This window comes from Magnolia sinica, chromosome 3, assembly GCF_029962835.1.
Source record: "Magnolia sinica isolate HGM2019 chromosome 3, MsV1, whole genome shotgun sequence".
Lineage (NCBI taxonomy): Eukaryota > Viridiplantae > Streptophyta > Magnoliopsida > Magnoliales > Magnoliaceae > Magnolia > Magnolia sinica.
In genome coordinates, this window is record NC_080575.1 from 123,078,937 (window position 1) to 123,095,844 (window position 16,908).

A 16,908-nucleotide genomic window follows, 5' to 3' on the forward strand; every position below is an offset into this window, starting at 1 on the left:
CCGGGATCACACACACGTCCATCTGGACCATTGTTGCTGTCCACACGCGGGATCATCTTTTGGTTCAGGTTTTTATCTTCTTTTATCCTCTCATAGCCGTTTTTTTCATGAATCCTAACCCTATATTACATGATCCTTAATTGATTTGCCCCTTTTTATCACCTTAGGGTTCCTTGAATTGAAATTAGGGAATCCCTTGGATTAGGGACTGATTTTTATGCATGAGTAGTTGATTTTATTTCCCTTTGACATTGTTTGGTTTATAATTTTATTGGTCCAGTCCTAGCTTGTGTCGGCTTGGACCCGCATAGATTCCCCTTTAATTGAATGTTTGGATTTTCATGTGGGATGTGGAATTTGTGTGATTGTTTCTGAATTGGTGTGATCTAAGCCTGCAATCTTGCATATCATATTTAATTTTCCATGTCCTGCATCATATGTAAATCAATCTGCATGAGATCAATCCAAGCAGAGAAGCCAACTGATGCATACGGCCATTCTCTCTTTATTCTTTACCATTGTTGAGGAATTATGTTCAGCAATTCTTTTGCTACAGTGTTCATCTCTCATGGACGAGTCCAGAGATGAAGCTAATAGTAGCCCCGTCCTCTTCCACGGCCACCTCGACCCCATGCACCATTCCGACCACCATGATATGAGTCTTCAAATGCTCTGTTTACAAGATGACTCTTACCGCCCTCGCCTCGTCCCTTTTTGGTTGCCATTGCACCAAAACTAGCAGGTGCAGTACGCTTGTCACTAGAAATCAAGCAGATATGAGATGAGCAATCGGGGAAACACAAACTGAACAAGACAAGGATAGAAGCGTTTTTCCTACCCTGCTGCAGCAGTTGTTGAAGCCAGTGAAGGTTTTGTGGCTGGTCTCCACGAAAGAGTGATTATCTTTTCCCCAATGAATGAAAGAGATTTTGAATGCAATGGCTGAATAGAAAAAGGGATGCATGAGATTAGTTACTAAGTAACATAACCAAAACGACATTGGACATTCCATCATTTTCTTTCTTTCTTTCCTTCACCTGTGTCATTGCCAGTATATTATTGCAGGCCCGCAACCCAGTCATAGTATTCTGCTTCTTTATTTGCTGCAGGGCAGGTAACATATTCATAAAAAAATGAGCTAGAAATCAATAGTTTAACGGTAGGTGTATGGAGAGACTGTAAGAAATTTTCACAATGCTCGCCTTTGCCTCATCCGTCTTAGCATTGGCCATCGCCTTGTCATGTTCTGCCATATCCTGAGTGAGTTTCTTCATGGTAGCCTCAGCTAGATCTCCAAGGTTAGTCAACCTGCATCGCCATCAACAACAATATCATTGATGCTACTCTTGAAACATTCCACCAGCCTCCAAAACTGCAACACAGGCTGCATCGAGTGGCATGAGTTGGTTGGATTGGCAGCTGTTAAGGATTCCCAAAAATTAGTGCATTATCACAGACATAAAACTTAAGCTTCATGCGGTCGGATGGCCCTTCTCCCAAGATATTCCATTGGTGAAATCAATCAAGATTAATTAAGCATATTCTTCAAATCCTTGGAAATGTAAAGACTTGGTATGATAACAGAGAAATATATTCTCAGAGCCATCCTCCATCCACGAGCACATGGTTGGATTTGGAATGGTTTGGGTGTCTAGCACACCAATTTTTGGTGTATTGTCTAGGTATAGGTTTCGGTTAAAATTATTCTATTGATTTATGGTGGTCTAACCAAGGCCGAACTAAGAAGTCAAGGCGGTTGGCATTGGAGCAAGGTTCATATCAATGAAGTGTCTGGAACACTTCAGCACGGGCATGGTGGAATAGATAGCTGCTAGTGTTATAGGAGCTAAGGTCCATAAAGTGACATTTCCAAGAGGAACATTCTTACCTAAGAGTGCATTTGGTTGTAGCAAATATCATGAAATTTCTTGATGTTTTGGACCAAATTAGATTGATTAATCATGAAATATCAGCAAACTCCATAATATTTTTGTGTACCAAATATTATTGATGTAGGACAAAGTCAAGGACCATCTCATGGATGGCAAGGATCAAAGGAAATCGGGGCTAAAATGTTTGATCGAGGGCATAGCGCATTGTAGCTTCCTATGGCCATAACTTTGCAATTGGTTATAATATATCATTGAAAAGCTACCAACAAGCTCAGTAAGTTCTGGTTAATATTTCAGGGTTTCAAGAGTCCTATAATAGCTTAAAGTCCTTGTTCTAGTCATGAGAAAGAGTTTGAATCAGTTTAAAAGATGTTTACTATTTTTCAGAAAGTTTTCTATTTTAGGGAAGTTAACTATTTTGGAAAAGTTATGAATTTAGGGCTTAGGGTTTATATAAGTCATATCATGGGGCCTTTTCATCAATAATATCACTTTTATCTCTCGCTTTTAGGGATTTCTCTATCCATGTGGATTCAAGGTCTATTTTTTAGAAGAAGACGGTGATCTCTTCTCCTTTATCCATGCACACACTATGTTAATTACGGAGTCACATCAAGCACCTTGAATCAGATTGTGTATTTAATCAGATAAAGGTACTTAGAGAAAAGAGATCCCAAAAATCTTTTTTTCTTAGAAAAGGGAAGCTTATTTAGAAGGAAAGATATGAGCAAAGAGACCAGAAGACAAACTAGAAAGGTAGACAAGCCATTTCAAAAAAAAAAGCTCAGGGCAAAGGAAAATCCATTTGTGATGAAACAAATACCATCCTTCATTAGCTATGTGTGTATGTGTACATGCATCCGTGTGGGTGTATGTCTCTAGGGGAAACAATCACAAATAGTCGACGAAACCCCTATTAGTGGTGTAGTCACCCTCACCAGGACATTGGACAGTCCGATCAACCGATCTGGACTATCCATTAGTTCCAGCATGCATTTCTTAGGCTACCACAAAAAACCACACCCATCAAATGATCCAATCCATAATAACTTGGCCTTCCATTTTATGGTCTTCCATTTTCCAAGCCATCATTGAGATGCTTATGAACGTCTTATAAAAATAAATGATTAGAAACATAAGCAGTACCTGATGAGCCCCCAACAAACACATGGCTCAAATTGTTAATTGGGCATATTTGTATATAAATGCACATTTCATAGGCATGAGATAGTTAGAATGGTCTGATTGGCATGATTTTGCATTGTAGCCCATGAAATGTATGTTGGGCCTTATGGACTGTGTATAACAGTCAATTGGACTGTCCAAGTGTCCCAGTGAGATGGACTGCACCACTAATAATGCAGTCCATTAAAATATATCATTTAACACGCGCGCGCACAGCCGCACACAGACATAGCATAATAACAGTATCATTCCTACACATTCTGGAAGAGATTATTATGACATCAGATACCAACACAACGATTGTTAACTTCTTCTTCTTCTTCTTCTTCTTCTTTTTTAAAAGGTGACAAAAAATTTATTGAGAAAATGCCAACGGGCGACAAAAGAATAGAAAAGCACAAAACAGCTAACCTCCCTCCCAAAAGCAAAGAAGCAGCATGCACTTCCTTCCCACTATTACATCAGCCCCACTTCCTGACAAAGCCACAAATTCTCCCTACAACCCACTCAACGATGTGGCTCACATCACTGAAACACCTTCTATTTCTCTCCTCCCAAATCACCCAAAGGCCTGCCAACAAGCAAAGCCACCACAAAGCTTTCAAATCCTTCCCCACAACCATACCATGCCAGGCCATTAACAATTCGCCTATAGGACACAGTATATGACCCAAAGGACATTGCATCTGGATAGGGCACCATAACACACCTTGGATGCAAACAGGCAATGGATGAAGAGGTGATTGACCAATTCCGAATCAGCCCCACATAACAATTAAACATCGGGTAGAATCATCCCCCTTTTCTGAAGATCCACAGTTCGCATTTTAAGGAATGGTTTCTAAGATAAGATTACTACTTTTAAGATATGGCTTCTCATTGGAATACAAGAAAAGGAAAATACAGGCAATTTTTACTGGAAACTCATATAACTTTTTGGATGAAAGTTACAGAAACTTCACTGGCACCCAACCAATCAAAAATGGAAAAGAAATGGCATTTGATATGAACTACCTCTCAGTGAAATCTTTATAATTGTCTGAAAAATCCTCTTCAAGCCTATCTGATGGTTGACCAGTCACAATCCTGTAGCCACAAAGACTATTCGTGATGTTGGGAACCTGCAACACATACATGATTTAGCATTTGTTCACATGGGTTAACATTAAAATATATATATATATATATATATATATATATATATATATATATAGCTGGAAAAGGCAGAGGAAGAATTTCAATAACCTTGTAAGCTAATTGGTGAAAAGCATATAATAAACATTCCACGTGAGTAAAGTTTATCTCTTCTCCAGTTTTTCTCTGAGGTATGTGCTTCTTAAAAAAAAAAAAAGAGGAACAGAGAAAACAATGTAGCTGTTAGGCTAGCAATGAAAATTACAGACTCATGATAGTACAGGTGATGTACAGATGTAAAGCTTCCAGTAGATAAAAACACTAGCACAAATGGAGCAGGGATTAAAATATCTGCAATAGAAGCAAAGATGCTGCCCAGGGATTCAACTGCTGTTAGGAGGAGGATGTGCATGGAAAAATATGAATTCCAAGCAGAACAGGCAGGAGACAGGTACAAGGCTTCGAATAGCTACAGATTTTGAACCACTAACAGAACTAGGATCCAAGCATGTCAAAAAGTAAAAGCAATGGAGCCTGCAAGCTCACAAGCAATTTGTTCACAGTCCACAAACATTGGCATAAATAGATGCTTCTACCTATTACTCGAAATCATTCATGCATATCTCTACCTTTAGCAGCTGAACAATAGATGGAAAAAGTTGGCATGAATCCTTTGGTGTTGTATAAGGTGAACTTTCAGCAAGGTTCTTTAGCAAGTCCATTTTTCGTTCTTCAGGAAGCTGACAGAGAACCCATCATTAGAACAAAGTAAATACAGAGATCTCACAGAAATCACAACTTGATTAGATGTATAAGCTTAAAACAAGCAATAGCATCTGGTCTCTACGAACGAAAGAGTTTGAATAAATCATAAAGAGTTAATGAGATATAGACTTGTTAACAGAAAATTGTAAGAATTCTGCCCACTCATATTTAGACTCTGACCACATGCATGATGTTGAAGTAATAAAGTCCTATGATGTACATTGATACACCACAATCTGACAGCTTAAGCTTTTGGAGTAAATGGGTGTTTGCCATGGTATCAAAGCGGAAGATCTTATGTTCGAATGTCGAGAACAGCAAATATGCCTCGCTAATATATTATTCTCACGGGGGGGGGGGTGCGGATCAGGAAAATCAGGTCCGGCCCAGGGACCGGGAAATCAAGTCTGGCCTATTTATGGTGTGAGCATCCCTCCACCCTTGTCAGCCGGAGTTCCCACCCCGCACGTGTGGGGGAGTGTTGAAGTAATAAAGTCCCTTGATATACATTGATACACCACAATCTGACAGCTTAAGCTTTTGGAGTAAATGGTTGTTTGACAAAGGGTTGTTCTGAAGTTAACATAAAAGTCCTGCACTCACATTGTTGGTACAATTCAATGATTCCAAACATCTGTCAAATAAGCAAAAGAAAAAGAAGCATCATGAAAAGTCACAACCCGAAATTTGGGTACCGAGCGCACATCCTAGAACTGAGTTCCATGTTGCGGCTCATACACCGTGTAGTTAACCCAACAAATTTATTCAGAGGCATTGATTATATTGGTTCTAAGTTCCATTCACTATCATTCACACACAATAAATAAGAACCATCTTCCATTCATTCCAAACAATTATAACCATTCAAAGACCCACCCATCTGAGGTCATTATTCCAATGTAACTATCAATCATCAATTCAATGAGCAGTAAATTCATGTCTAGCACAATCCATTCCACAAATATGGTAATTAAATAGAAAATAATCTAAAATGAATAAATATAAATCCTAAGTAATGAAATAGAGAAATCAGTAATCAATTCAATGCAACGAGTTCCTCTTCAGTCAAATAAGGCCACATGTCGTGTGGGTCACTCCCCGGATCCATCGCAGTCTCGAGCTCTTATGCCAACGGTTCGGCCTCAGTTACATATGTACGGTTTTTCATCAATAAAGCGTAAGCTAGCCAGGCCTAGTTTCATTCACATTAAAATTAAAATAGCACAATAAACATAAGGTGCACAAAATAACCATCAAAGTCTTGTAAATGCATAAAATAAGTGAATGCATTAAGTGAGATATTCATCCACTTGCTTGAGTTGGAATATTATCAACTCGCATTCGTCGTTTGGCCAGGCTTCCACCAATTGGTTGAGCATGGGCATTAGCATGGCCCGCATCCGCCGCTTGGGCAGGCTTCCACCATTTTGATAGGCATAGGCATGGCCCGCATATGGAAGCAAGGCTACCAAGATAAACTCATCTGGAGAGGTCCCCCAAGATAGACTAGGCACGTAGCGTGCATGCAAGACAATAATATTTGATTGTAATTACACAGTTGTAAACAAATTGATCACATATATAAAACTGATATCCCAGCTTTGAGGTAACACGGATTACATGTGAATTGATGAAATCAGCAACAAAATAGTTCTTAATTGAAATGAATCAAATCATGTTTTCAACAAACATTAAATCAGATAGTTTCAAATTAGCCAAAACAAACAAACGTTAAAACGAAATACTAAATTGAATATAACAGATACATGAAAGTTGTCTTAATTCTAACGGAGAGGAAACATGTTGGGATCACTCACCTGTAACTTGGTGATGGTGATTCCATTATATTACCTGAATTAGAACGAATTAAGAAACCCTAATACAGCATGTAAGTGAAATTATTTTGTTAATCATATTAATTCATATGGTGGGGCTCACCTTTGACTGATCAGTTTCCAAATTGGGGTCCACATGTTGTCCAATTGGATTCCTTCAAATCCAACCCTTAACATGGGGTTTGTAATCACCATATCATAATGTGGGACCCACTAGATCAAATCAAAGTGGTCATCCATCATCCTGCGACATTTAAATTGTCTAGACACGCATAACGTATTCGAATTTATAAGTATAATTGATTCATCAATCCAGATTTTCAAATTCGAAATCGAATAGATCCGATACATCATCTGTCAATCAGATCGACCGCATTGTCGATTGAATAGACTCAAATCGACGCATTGTCGATCAAATTAACCTCAAATCGACAACCTGTCGATCAAATCAACAATATCGAATGTCGAATCAACAATCTCTAGAAGATACGTTTTTTTACACACTGAATTGTAAATTGGGAATTTTTTCTACTTCTTGATTTTAGAATTTGATTGTACATGTTGGTTAGATCCAAACCAACCATTGCCCTCTCATTATTGATTAAGAGAGAGGTCCATTAATCAGCTCGATCTGAAACCTCCAAGGCCCACATCAATCAGGATTACGTGATTTATTTAGATTTGCCATCTGATCAGTGCAGCCCATCCGATGGTAGGATTGATTTGATATTCAGAATCCTAGCATATTTTGACCTCGGAAACCAAATGATCTATCTGGATCTAATCCCACACACCAAGGTGGCTTTATGCAGTTCTCTACACCAATTCACAAAAGCAATTGCATAAAGAATTGTCTATTTCCTATATGTATTGAATACATCAATGCAATGAACCTACAGTTGATCCAAACCGTTCATTGCGTTGATCTTATGGAAATAACCTAATTTACCAAAAAAAAAAAAAAAGAAGAACAAGAACAAGATCATCATCAATCAGTATCGTCCATCTGATGATCAGATTGGCCCGGTCCTTGAGGTTCCTACATTTTCCAACCTCAGAAAATCGATCATCCACACGGATCGAATCATCCATGTCCGCATGGCCAAGAACAATTCCCTATGCAGAAAGGCAAAAGCCATTGCGTAGAGAATTGAAACTTCCCGTATGTGACACATGTGCAGGTGATGAATGGATGACTAATTCGAGCCGTCCATCGCGAAAATCTGAGACATAACAACAATTAACTAAAAAAAACGTCAAAAGTACCAACCTGGATCGAGATCCTTCTTCCTAATCTCTCTCTCTCTCTCTCTCTCTCTCTCTCTCTCTGCTTTTCTCTAGGGTTTCCTCTAGTTCTCTTTTGGTAGAGGTCTAGAGGAATCCACCGTCTCTAAAAGAGATTTGGAACAACCCAAACTTCTCTCCTTGAGAAGAGGAATTTCTATGAGATAGGGGAGAGATTACAACCAATCCCACCAATATCTCTCCTAATTTAATATTCAAATTTAAAAATAATAATAATAATTTTTACAAAAAACTTGGGTTGTTACATGAAATCATGTGAAATATATTACAGCAGCACATACACAACCAAATCATGGAGAGCATGTTTGACCCTACTAACTTAAAATGTATTGTGAATAGTTAAAGCAACCAACCAAAAGAGAAATTTACGTTATTCAGAGAAATTGTTTAGATCCATGATACTCAAATCCTTCAAAAATGGAGTACCCTAATGGAGTACTTGCACAAGGGCAAGGTTAAGGGAATCTCCTCCTCCGAGACTTTGAACTACAGATCTACCAGGGCATTGAGAAGTGGCAAAGTCAGCTCATTTCTCTCACTATATATCTATGTGTGTGTGGGTGTGGGTGTGTGGGTGTGTGTGTCCGTTTGTGTGACAGACACAATTTAAAAGATCTTGTAAAAAAGGCAAATCCAACCCCATGCTCCTACATACACATTTCCTTCAAAGGGCTTAAAGGCCTTAAGGAAGCACCTTTATTTACATAGGCGTAGAATCTCTCCCTATTCCATGTGGAACTAAAAATTTTCACTTCTTTTCACTTTGAAGAACTACATTGCTTTGTTTGTTTTGAAACACTTCAGAGCTCAAAACTACAACAACATCTAAGTACCATAGTTTATGAATGTTATGGTCAAGGCTTACTAATATAATCAAACATAGAGGAGAGATGGAGACTAATCAGATAAATAAGATCATTCATGTCAAGCAGCTACGTCAATATCTACAAGAACTAGAACATCAGCATTAGGATGAATTGTTGACTAAGAAAACCAATCAAAAGATAATACCTGAATAATTTCAAAAATTAAGATTTGCTTCAAAATTGAGATCATGAACAAACTAAATTCCACAAGAAATGTGTATTTTCAGATGAGAAGTGGAATAGTGATCGGATGGACGCTCAACATAATATAGAAGAGAACAGGCCACAAGTGTAAAGCAGCGTAGAGAATAATGACTAATTGATAGAAAAATGCACAACAATGATCTTTCAAAAATAAGACACAATAATGTCATTAACTTTCATGGTTTATTATTGAAAAGAAGAAAGAGTAAAATTACCTTGTCGAAAACTGGTATAATGTGATTGTTCAAATAGCTGAGAAACTTGCTGTTTGATGTGCCCCTCTAAAGAAAATTAAGTTCGTAAGATTAACTTAAGTACCCAGAAAATAAAAAGGAGAAGAAGAGAAAAAAGTTTGATATCAAACCCAATTTGTACCCTAAAAAACGGAAGAGCCATATACATGCATGACATCAATCTCTCAATGTGGTCGATATCCAAAACCTGCAGTATCAAAACAAGCATTCAAAGCAAGATTTGAAACAAGAAACCGAATTAAGTGAAACAAGATCAAATTACAGCAAATTCCATTATCATCAAAGATGCAATAAAAGCCTTGAATTATTTTTTCCTTTTCTTTCTTTTGATAGCTTCAAGAATCTAATATAATCAACCCCAAGAACCATCTGAAGAGAAAATATACCTACTTCCAGTAATCCTTTTCAATACCAAAGCCTTATTTGTTTGGTGTTGAATGGTTCTTCTGACAAAAGTTTTAAACCTCATGGTAAGCTGGACTAGAGGGCCTTTTGGGGGCAGCAGAAAGTAGCTCTGGTCCCTAATCCCATTTGCCATCTGCCGAGAACTATGGTCAGAAAGGAATTCCTGCACCTCCGATGCGGTGGAGTCCTTAAGGAAGAAAATCATCCAAAGAATCAAGGGTGATCTTTGCGGGCTTTTGACCATGGCCTCTCATCCTCTCCATCCCTTGGAGTATTCTCTTTAGATGACAATGAAATCTCTTGTGCAGGCACTCTAGGCCCAATGACTTCTATTGGAAAGGGCTGCAGGTTCATAGCGAAGATGGTGGATCCCTCTGGTAATAAAAACCTGATTTGGAGCAGGTGGCCACCTTCTCAATGCCAAGGGATTTGGGATGGCTGCTTTCTCATCACCTGTTCACACTGCCTCCTGGAGTAAAGCCATTGCAATTGTCACTAGAGAGGCTGTCCACATTATTCACAATCAGTTTGGGCATCTTTCTACAGCCATAGAGGTGCCTGATAAGGATTTTTGTTGTTGGGCCAAAGGGGATAGGGACCATTCATGGATCTTGGATTGTATTTTCAAAGAGATCAAATTTCTAGCTGGAGCATTAATCATTTCACTTAACCCTTCAACTAGAGATCATAATCTGATTGTTCATGACCTTGCTTCTGCTGGGGCATCGCGATCTTATCTCTGTATCAGGAATTCCCTTCCCCTTAGCCTTTAATGAATCCCTTTTATCTTTTGGGAAAAAAAAAAAAGGAAGTGCCCACAGCTATTCAGATCTGACACTGAAACTGATAGGGCATCAACTTAATCCAAAGTTTAGTCTAACAAGCTCAACTATGTGCAGGTAGTGATGTGATTCAGAATATGTTTTGCCACTCCAATAGGAAAAGAGATTACATGATTTTCTGACTGTTGCAGTTATAAACTGATCAAGAATGAATTATGAAATGAAACCTTTGGTATCTAGGATGCTGTGTAAAGAATGTTCTAACCATAGTTTTATGACTCAAGTGACTTGGACTGACTAGCTCAGTCCTGAGTCAAGTTACAACTCGCTTTGAGTCAGGGGGTAATTCATCCAAGTCAGGCCCATTAACGCTACTGATTCATGGTGCCAAACCAGATCAGACTCAAACTTGTCCAAGTCAACTCTGATGAGTTGCCAATCCATGGTTCTAAGGTTTCAATCAATACCATGATAATTGTTAGCTGTTCCAATCAATTCTGGAGTTTTAACCTTAGTCTGCACCATAGGAAGCACTCAGATCATCAGTTCAGAAACTTCTCTTAGATTAAAACCATGTCTTTTTTCATGCAATATACAGAATATAATCAGTATGTAATATGTATACATACAAATGTAAAATTGGATTCAAATGCATCACAAGTGGCAGGTGATTCGTCTGTCAAACCTCAAACAAATCCAATTTAAGAGCAATATGGTAAAGTATTATCGTGCCACAAGCATGGTAAAGAACGATTTTCAGGAAAGCCGCCTCAGCTCCAAATTAAAAGGAAAACGCTCATTACTGCCTCATTTATGTTGGCTATGCATGTTTCATCACTACATCACCATAAAAATATCTAAAACAAGTACTTACCTTAAACTGTGCATCAAGATCAGCCTGTCCTTCAATAATTTCAATCAGTTCTTGCATGCGCTCTGCAGGAGCACCCTTTCCAAATATGCTCAAGCTCTTCAAGAAATCCATAAACATTTTAAATTCTTCACCAGTCACATCCTGTAAACTCTGTACTAACATGCAACAAATTGCTACCTCTTTTAGCATAGTACTGAATAATAATGTGAAGAAATCTAACATTTTTATTTGTCCATAGACTCCATACCATTCATCCAAAAAACAAAAAGAAAGCATGACCCAAAGCGCATTCTTGCAGTGAAAACACCATGCCTTTGGTACTATAATTCTCACTTACTTTCTTCACCAAATCAGTTACATGCCTTTCCATTTCCTTTTGAGGCATCAAGAGCTCATCCTTGAGAGGAAACACCTGGTGTGTGACATAATTTCTAGATGAAATTTGGTAACAAGAGATTAGAAAGAAAAAAAAAATGTAGCATTATAATGGCAAAGAAGAAACTAACATGTTCCCTACCTTATCCTTAATAAAACTGATAACTTTTTCGCGAATACCCTCACTGGCCACAACATGGTGAAACAGAGCTGTTAAAGAAGCTGCATGATTCAAACACATCTATTAAATATGCCAAACAAAGGTTATGTCAGACGGGCATCCTTATAATATATATTGTGAATAATTTCCACATCAATAAAGGCATGCCATCAATAGTATCATTTTGATGACATTAACTGATGACCAACCAATAAACAAAATTTGATTAACACCATCATTTATTAGTCATCAACTTATTAGTTTTAAAATGAGTGATAATCCTTACAACAATCATAGCAACCACAGTTAACCCTCCATTAATCTTCAACAATCCAATAACATACAATGAGTATAGTTTGGTCACTCCAGCAACATCCTCTGACAGTAATGCCCTTCGTTGAGGCGTTAGTCACCACAAGATCTTTCAGATCTCCAAACATGCCAAACCATGTTTTCGTTAATGCTGCACCTTCAGCAATACATTCCTCCTCTTCTTCTTCTTCTTTTAAAAGATAACAAAAGTATATTATAAACAAGCGGGGAAAGAAATAAAAAAAAGGCAAGGAACTATACAGAGGAAGGGGTAGCAACCACACGAACAAATTAAGACTGGCAAAATATTTCATGAACATATTTGATACTTGATAGAAAAGAGCCTGTGTCGGGTAAGAATCATATCATATGCATCTCAGAGCAGAGAAGCTGACATCAAAATGCAATAGTAACATGTTCCCATATGCAACACACAGCATCTTATTGAACTAAATAATCAGTAAGCAACCAAAGATTTCAAGATATATTAACATAATAGCAATTTACCTTTCGGATCCTGCCTTAAAAGAGACAAAAGAGCTTTGTGCACTGCATCACGCTCCACATTTACCTCTAACAGCATGAAGAAAACAGAACTGATGTGGTAACAAATAAGGGCAGGAAAAAGAAGTTTCAGAAGAAATTTTGAATAATCGGATTACCAGCTATGAGGAGTTGTCCAAGAACATCCACAATTTTAGAAACATACTCTGGTGAGTCCTTGCAAAGAAGAGGAAGTGCCCGAATTGCTTGTACTCTGATCTGCAGCCATAGATAAACCCCAAATGGAGTTTAATCTCAAATGTGTGAGCAAAACTTACTTCTATCATGGCAATGAAAAGAAGATAAACTCGTGCAATGATTTTCTACTGACTACAGATTACAGATGTGTGTGGATGTGCTATCAAACTGAATTGCAATAGATAATCAAATAAAACAGAAATGGTCAAATTCTACTTCTATAGCATTCATATTAAGGGGCAGGGCACCAAATTGCAATAGCAATAGCTTTTAGGTTGGAAGGAACATAACTGCAACTTGAAGGCCGCTTCCACATTGTAATGTAAGGAAATATCATTACAATTTGGTCATTTCCAGTCGATTGAACCAATCCACGATTCAATTCACTTGGGCATCCAAACTCACACTAGGAGTCCACATAATGCATCGCATGGACCTTCCAATTTCTCATTCAAGAATATGGAGACAATGATACATTATACTGACAAATGCATGCCCATAAGGGTGTGTTAGGTTGCACAAAATATCATGAAACTTCACAATATTTGGTGCAATTAAATGCAGCCTCATACAACTAGAACTTCTGGTGAGATTTTTTTCCCTTTTTGTTTGCTTCTGATGAGGTGTTACAGTTAAGAAATGCAACCCAATTAGATTGATTCAGTAAGATTTTAGATTCACTGTTGAATTGGATTGCAAAAAGTATTTCAACAAAGGAGAAATGTGCATAATGTAATAATATTTCCAAGAACAAATACTGAATAATAAGAGAACAGTCCCTCAAATTGCAGTTGCATTTCGTTCAAGACAAACTAGGAATAACATAAACCAGTCCATCAAAATGGACAGTAAGGGCCCGGTTAAATAGACAGAATCCCAACTAAATTTTAAAGCTGTTGGGTCAACATTAGTAACCTCCATTCGTTCATTTCCACATCACAGCGGTAATTATTGCAATCCAATTCAATAGAGCATAAAAAACGCAGCATTAAGAACGTAAATTATTCAAAACTACCGAACGGAAGCAACTGACACAGTTGCTGTAAAACATCCTACTTCATTTCAAACCCTTAGCATTTTCAGTATATGATTCCGAATTGAAAACGGTGAGGAAGAATGAGGAAAGAACCGAACCAAACGACTCACGCCGAGTAACTGACACAATCATTGTTCCTGAATAAAGAAAAAAAACAGCAAGTCCTAGAAGAATGATCAGGGAAGAACCGAGCCGAACTACTCACGCCGAGCTCTTCCTCCTCGCAGAGATCGAAGTGGGCATTGACAGCTTTGCTGGTGAGGCCGGGGAAGAAGCTGAAGAATCTCGGGATGAGCTGTGCCGCCAACTGCTTCGCCTTGATACTGCCCTTCGCCGCCCTTATTACTCCCTCGTAGTCGTTAACGTTCTGAAATTGAAGACAGAATCGAACATGAGAGAGAACTCAAACCCTAGAAATGTATAAGTTCGTAAAGAATCGAGAAAGAGCCGACATTGGATTTATCCTTCGCCTCGCTGAGGCGTTTGCCGTACTCGTAGAGCTTATCAATGTCGCTTGGGTCTTCAGTAGCAGCAGCAGCAGAAGCCATTGCTGATTGCAGATAGTAGAATGAGGGCTGGAATTACAGGGACTGGAGCCTTGGGCAGAGAATGAAATATGGTGATGAAAAAAAGAAGGGTAAATCGGTCTTCGGCTTTTGGCAAGAGAGAAGATGCTACAAGCAATTTACGGGATTGCCCTCGCGCGCGCTCAACGTCCGAAACAAAACCGTTGAAGTTCCCGAAGGAATGCCATGATATCGGCTCTACTCACCCCCCTCTCGTGACAAATAGACGTGCATGTGAGGGATCCGTGTCGTTCATCAGATTTTCCTAACATTATCTTCTGTAAGGCTGGTATTTTCATTGGATGGGTCAAAAGCTCACATATAAGGCTGATTAAAACACATCGACCGATATTCTTCTTTTGGTGTGCTACTGTCACCCATCTGATCATGACCCAAACTGCTTTATTTTCAGTTAACGGTCATAGATCGTGCGATTCACCTGACGAATGGTCTGGATGACTGATAAATATAAACATAGGAAATTGCGGGGAGAGAATATAAGACTATGACCTTACTCCCGCAAGTAGCCATAGGAGGCGCCTTGCGTTTTCTGACAAGGACGTTACGCGAATTTGCTACACACCCCGCTGGAGGGGGAGCGGATTAGCTCCGTGTGAGGCCCACCTTGATGAATTTATTGTGTATCCACGCCGTCCATACGTTTTCTAATTTCCTTTCATGACGTTATTTTAAAAATTAATAATATCCAAATCTCCTATGGACCACCGCTGTAAAAAGTAATGAATGACAATTAAAAGCTTTTTGGAGGCCCCAGAAGTTTTGGATCAAGCTGATATTTGTATTTTACCTTCATCCAGTTCTGTTTGACCTTATCAACGTGTTTGATGGCAAGTAAACATTAAATATTTTCTTACGGTAGGCTCTAGGAAGTTTTTAATGGTGAGCGTTCAATCACCACAGGAAAAAGTTTCTTGTGGTGGGATCCACCTGAGATTCGTATCTAACTTATATTTTGGCACCACGATCTAAAATGGGCTTTGAAAACTGATGGACGGCGTTGATATATAATACATTCATCAAGGTGGGACCCACTGTAAGGGTAACACCCACTGAGGTATTACCCGGGTTACAGCTAATCCACTCCCGCTGTAGGGAGCTCGTGAAACAAAAAGTGGACCCACCGTGATGTCTTTGTCAAATCCACTCTGTCCATCATTTACACAGTCTCATTTAGTGTCAACCCAAAAATCAGGCCGATTCAAAACTCAAATGGGCAACGCAGCAGGGACTGGAGATGGGGACAACAACCATTGAAACCCTCTTGGGGCCCGCCGAAGTTGTGGATCAGGCTTATGAACTGTTCAGATGGCATATAAACGTCATGGCTAGCTCTAGGAAGGTCTCGATAATGTAATGGCCCTTCCCATCTCCGTTGATCCCTGGGGTATGGCCCACATGAGTTTTGGAATGGGCCTGAGTTTTGATTTCAAGTCTTAGATCAGCTAGCGCAGACAATGGATGAAGTGGATGTCTGCCTCTTCATGGTGGGTCCCATGGAATGTATTGTTGCTCGAGCTCTCTGAAACAGTTGTTGTTATTGATCCTTCATCTGATTGTCCGCGTACCCTCCATAGGAGATGCCTGAGAAATTTCCGCAGTTAGAAGGGGCTAACCGTTTGATTGGTACCAACAGAGTAACAAAATTATATACTCAACATAATGATCAATGACACATTTGGGAATTGGGATACTCTGGCCGTCTCGCATACGTGGTGGACCCACTATATCGATTGTCTAGATCATTTGAGCCAAGGGCCCCACTTGAATCTCTGCGTACTATATACGTCTACAGCACACATTAGCCATAACTCTCTCCGCGTTGATTTCCTGCGAAACTTTATGGAAAAAAAAATAATAATAAAATTGAATCTTTGTTCTTTCAATCTGAATCATCTCCCAATTACACGCAATTCCTAGATAGGATTTTTTTTTTTTTTTTTTTAAAGAAAGAAAGTTGAATGTACGTCCGACTATTAGTCTTCAGTAAGGGAGATACACCGATGATCTCAAGTGAGATCCATCACCATTTATCAAAGTATAGTGGGCCCAAGGGGCCCAAAATGGAAGGCTTAAACTAGACAGCAGGCAAAGTCCATTTGGGCTTATCCACTTGGAGCCCACTGGCTGAGCACTTCCAACTATCGAGGACAGACCCTAATAAGTTGGCCTGTCCCGAAAGTTGATCAGATCCCTGTT

The 16,908-nt window shown here is 38.9% G+C and overlaps 1 protein-coding gene across 2 annotated transcripts; it reads right to left on the reverse strand.

Annotated features, from left to right (window-relative positions):
- Window positions 1-485: 485 nt before the first annotated feature.
- On the reverse strand, window positions 486-15,110 carry LOC131241087 (apoptosis inhibitor 5-like protein API5). Of its 2 annotated transcripts, XM_058239726.1 has the most exons (16): window positions 14,578-15,103; window positions 14,331-14,492; window positions 13,011-13,110; window positions 12,856-12,921; window positions 12,019-12,098; window positions 11,839-11,913; window positions 11,502-11,651; window positions 9,562-9,627; window positions 9,402-9,467; window positions 4,841-4,951; window positions 4,323-4,412; window positions 4,092-4,198; window positions 1,194-1,308; window positions 1,038-1,103; window positions 839-942; window positions 486-759 (listed from the first exon to the last, which is right to left on the reverse strand). In XM_058239726.1, exons 1-16 carry the CDS (start codon window positions 14,671-14,673, stop codon window positions 591-593), a joined length of 1,623 nt encoding a protein of 540 aa, XP_058095709.1. In that variant the 5' UTR covers window positions 14,674-15,103; the 3' UTR covers window positions 486-590. The 2 variants fall into 2 exon arrangements, 1 of the variants encoding a protein (XP_058095709.1); XR_009168950.1 differs by lacking the exon at window positions 486-759 and having other exon boundaries at window positions 1,038-1,308; window positions 11,839-11,932; window positions 12,019-12,061; window positions 14,578-15,110.
- Window positions 15,111-16,908: the final 1,798 nt, after the last annotated feature.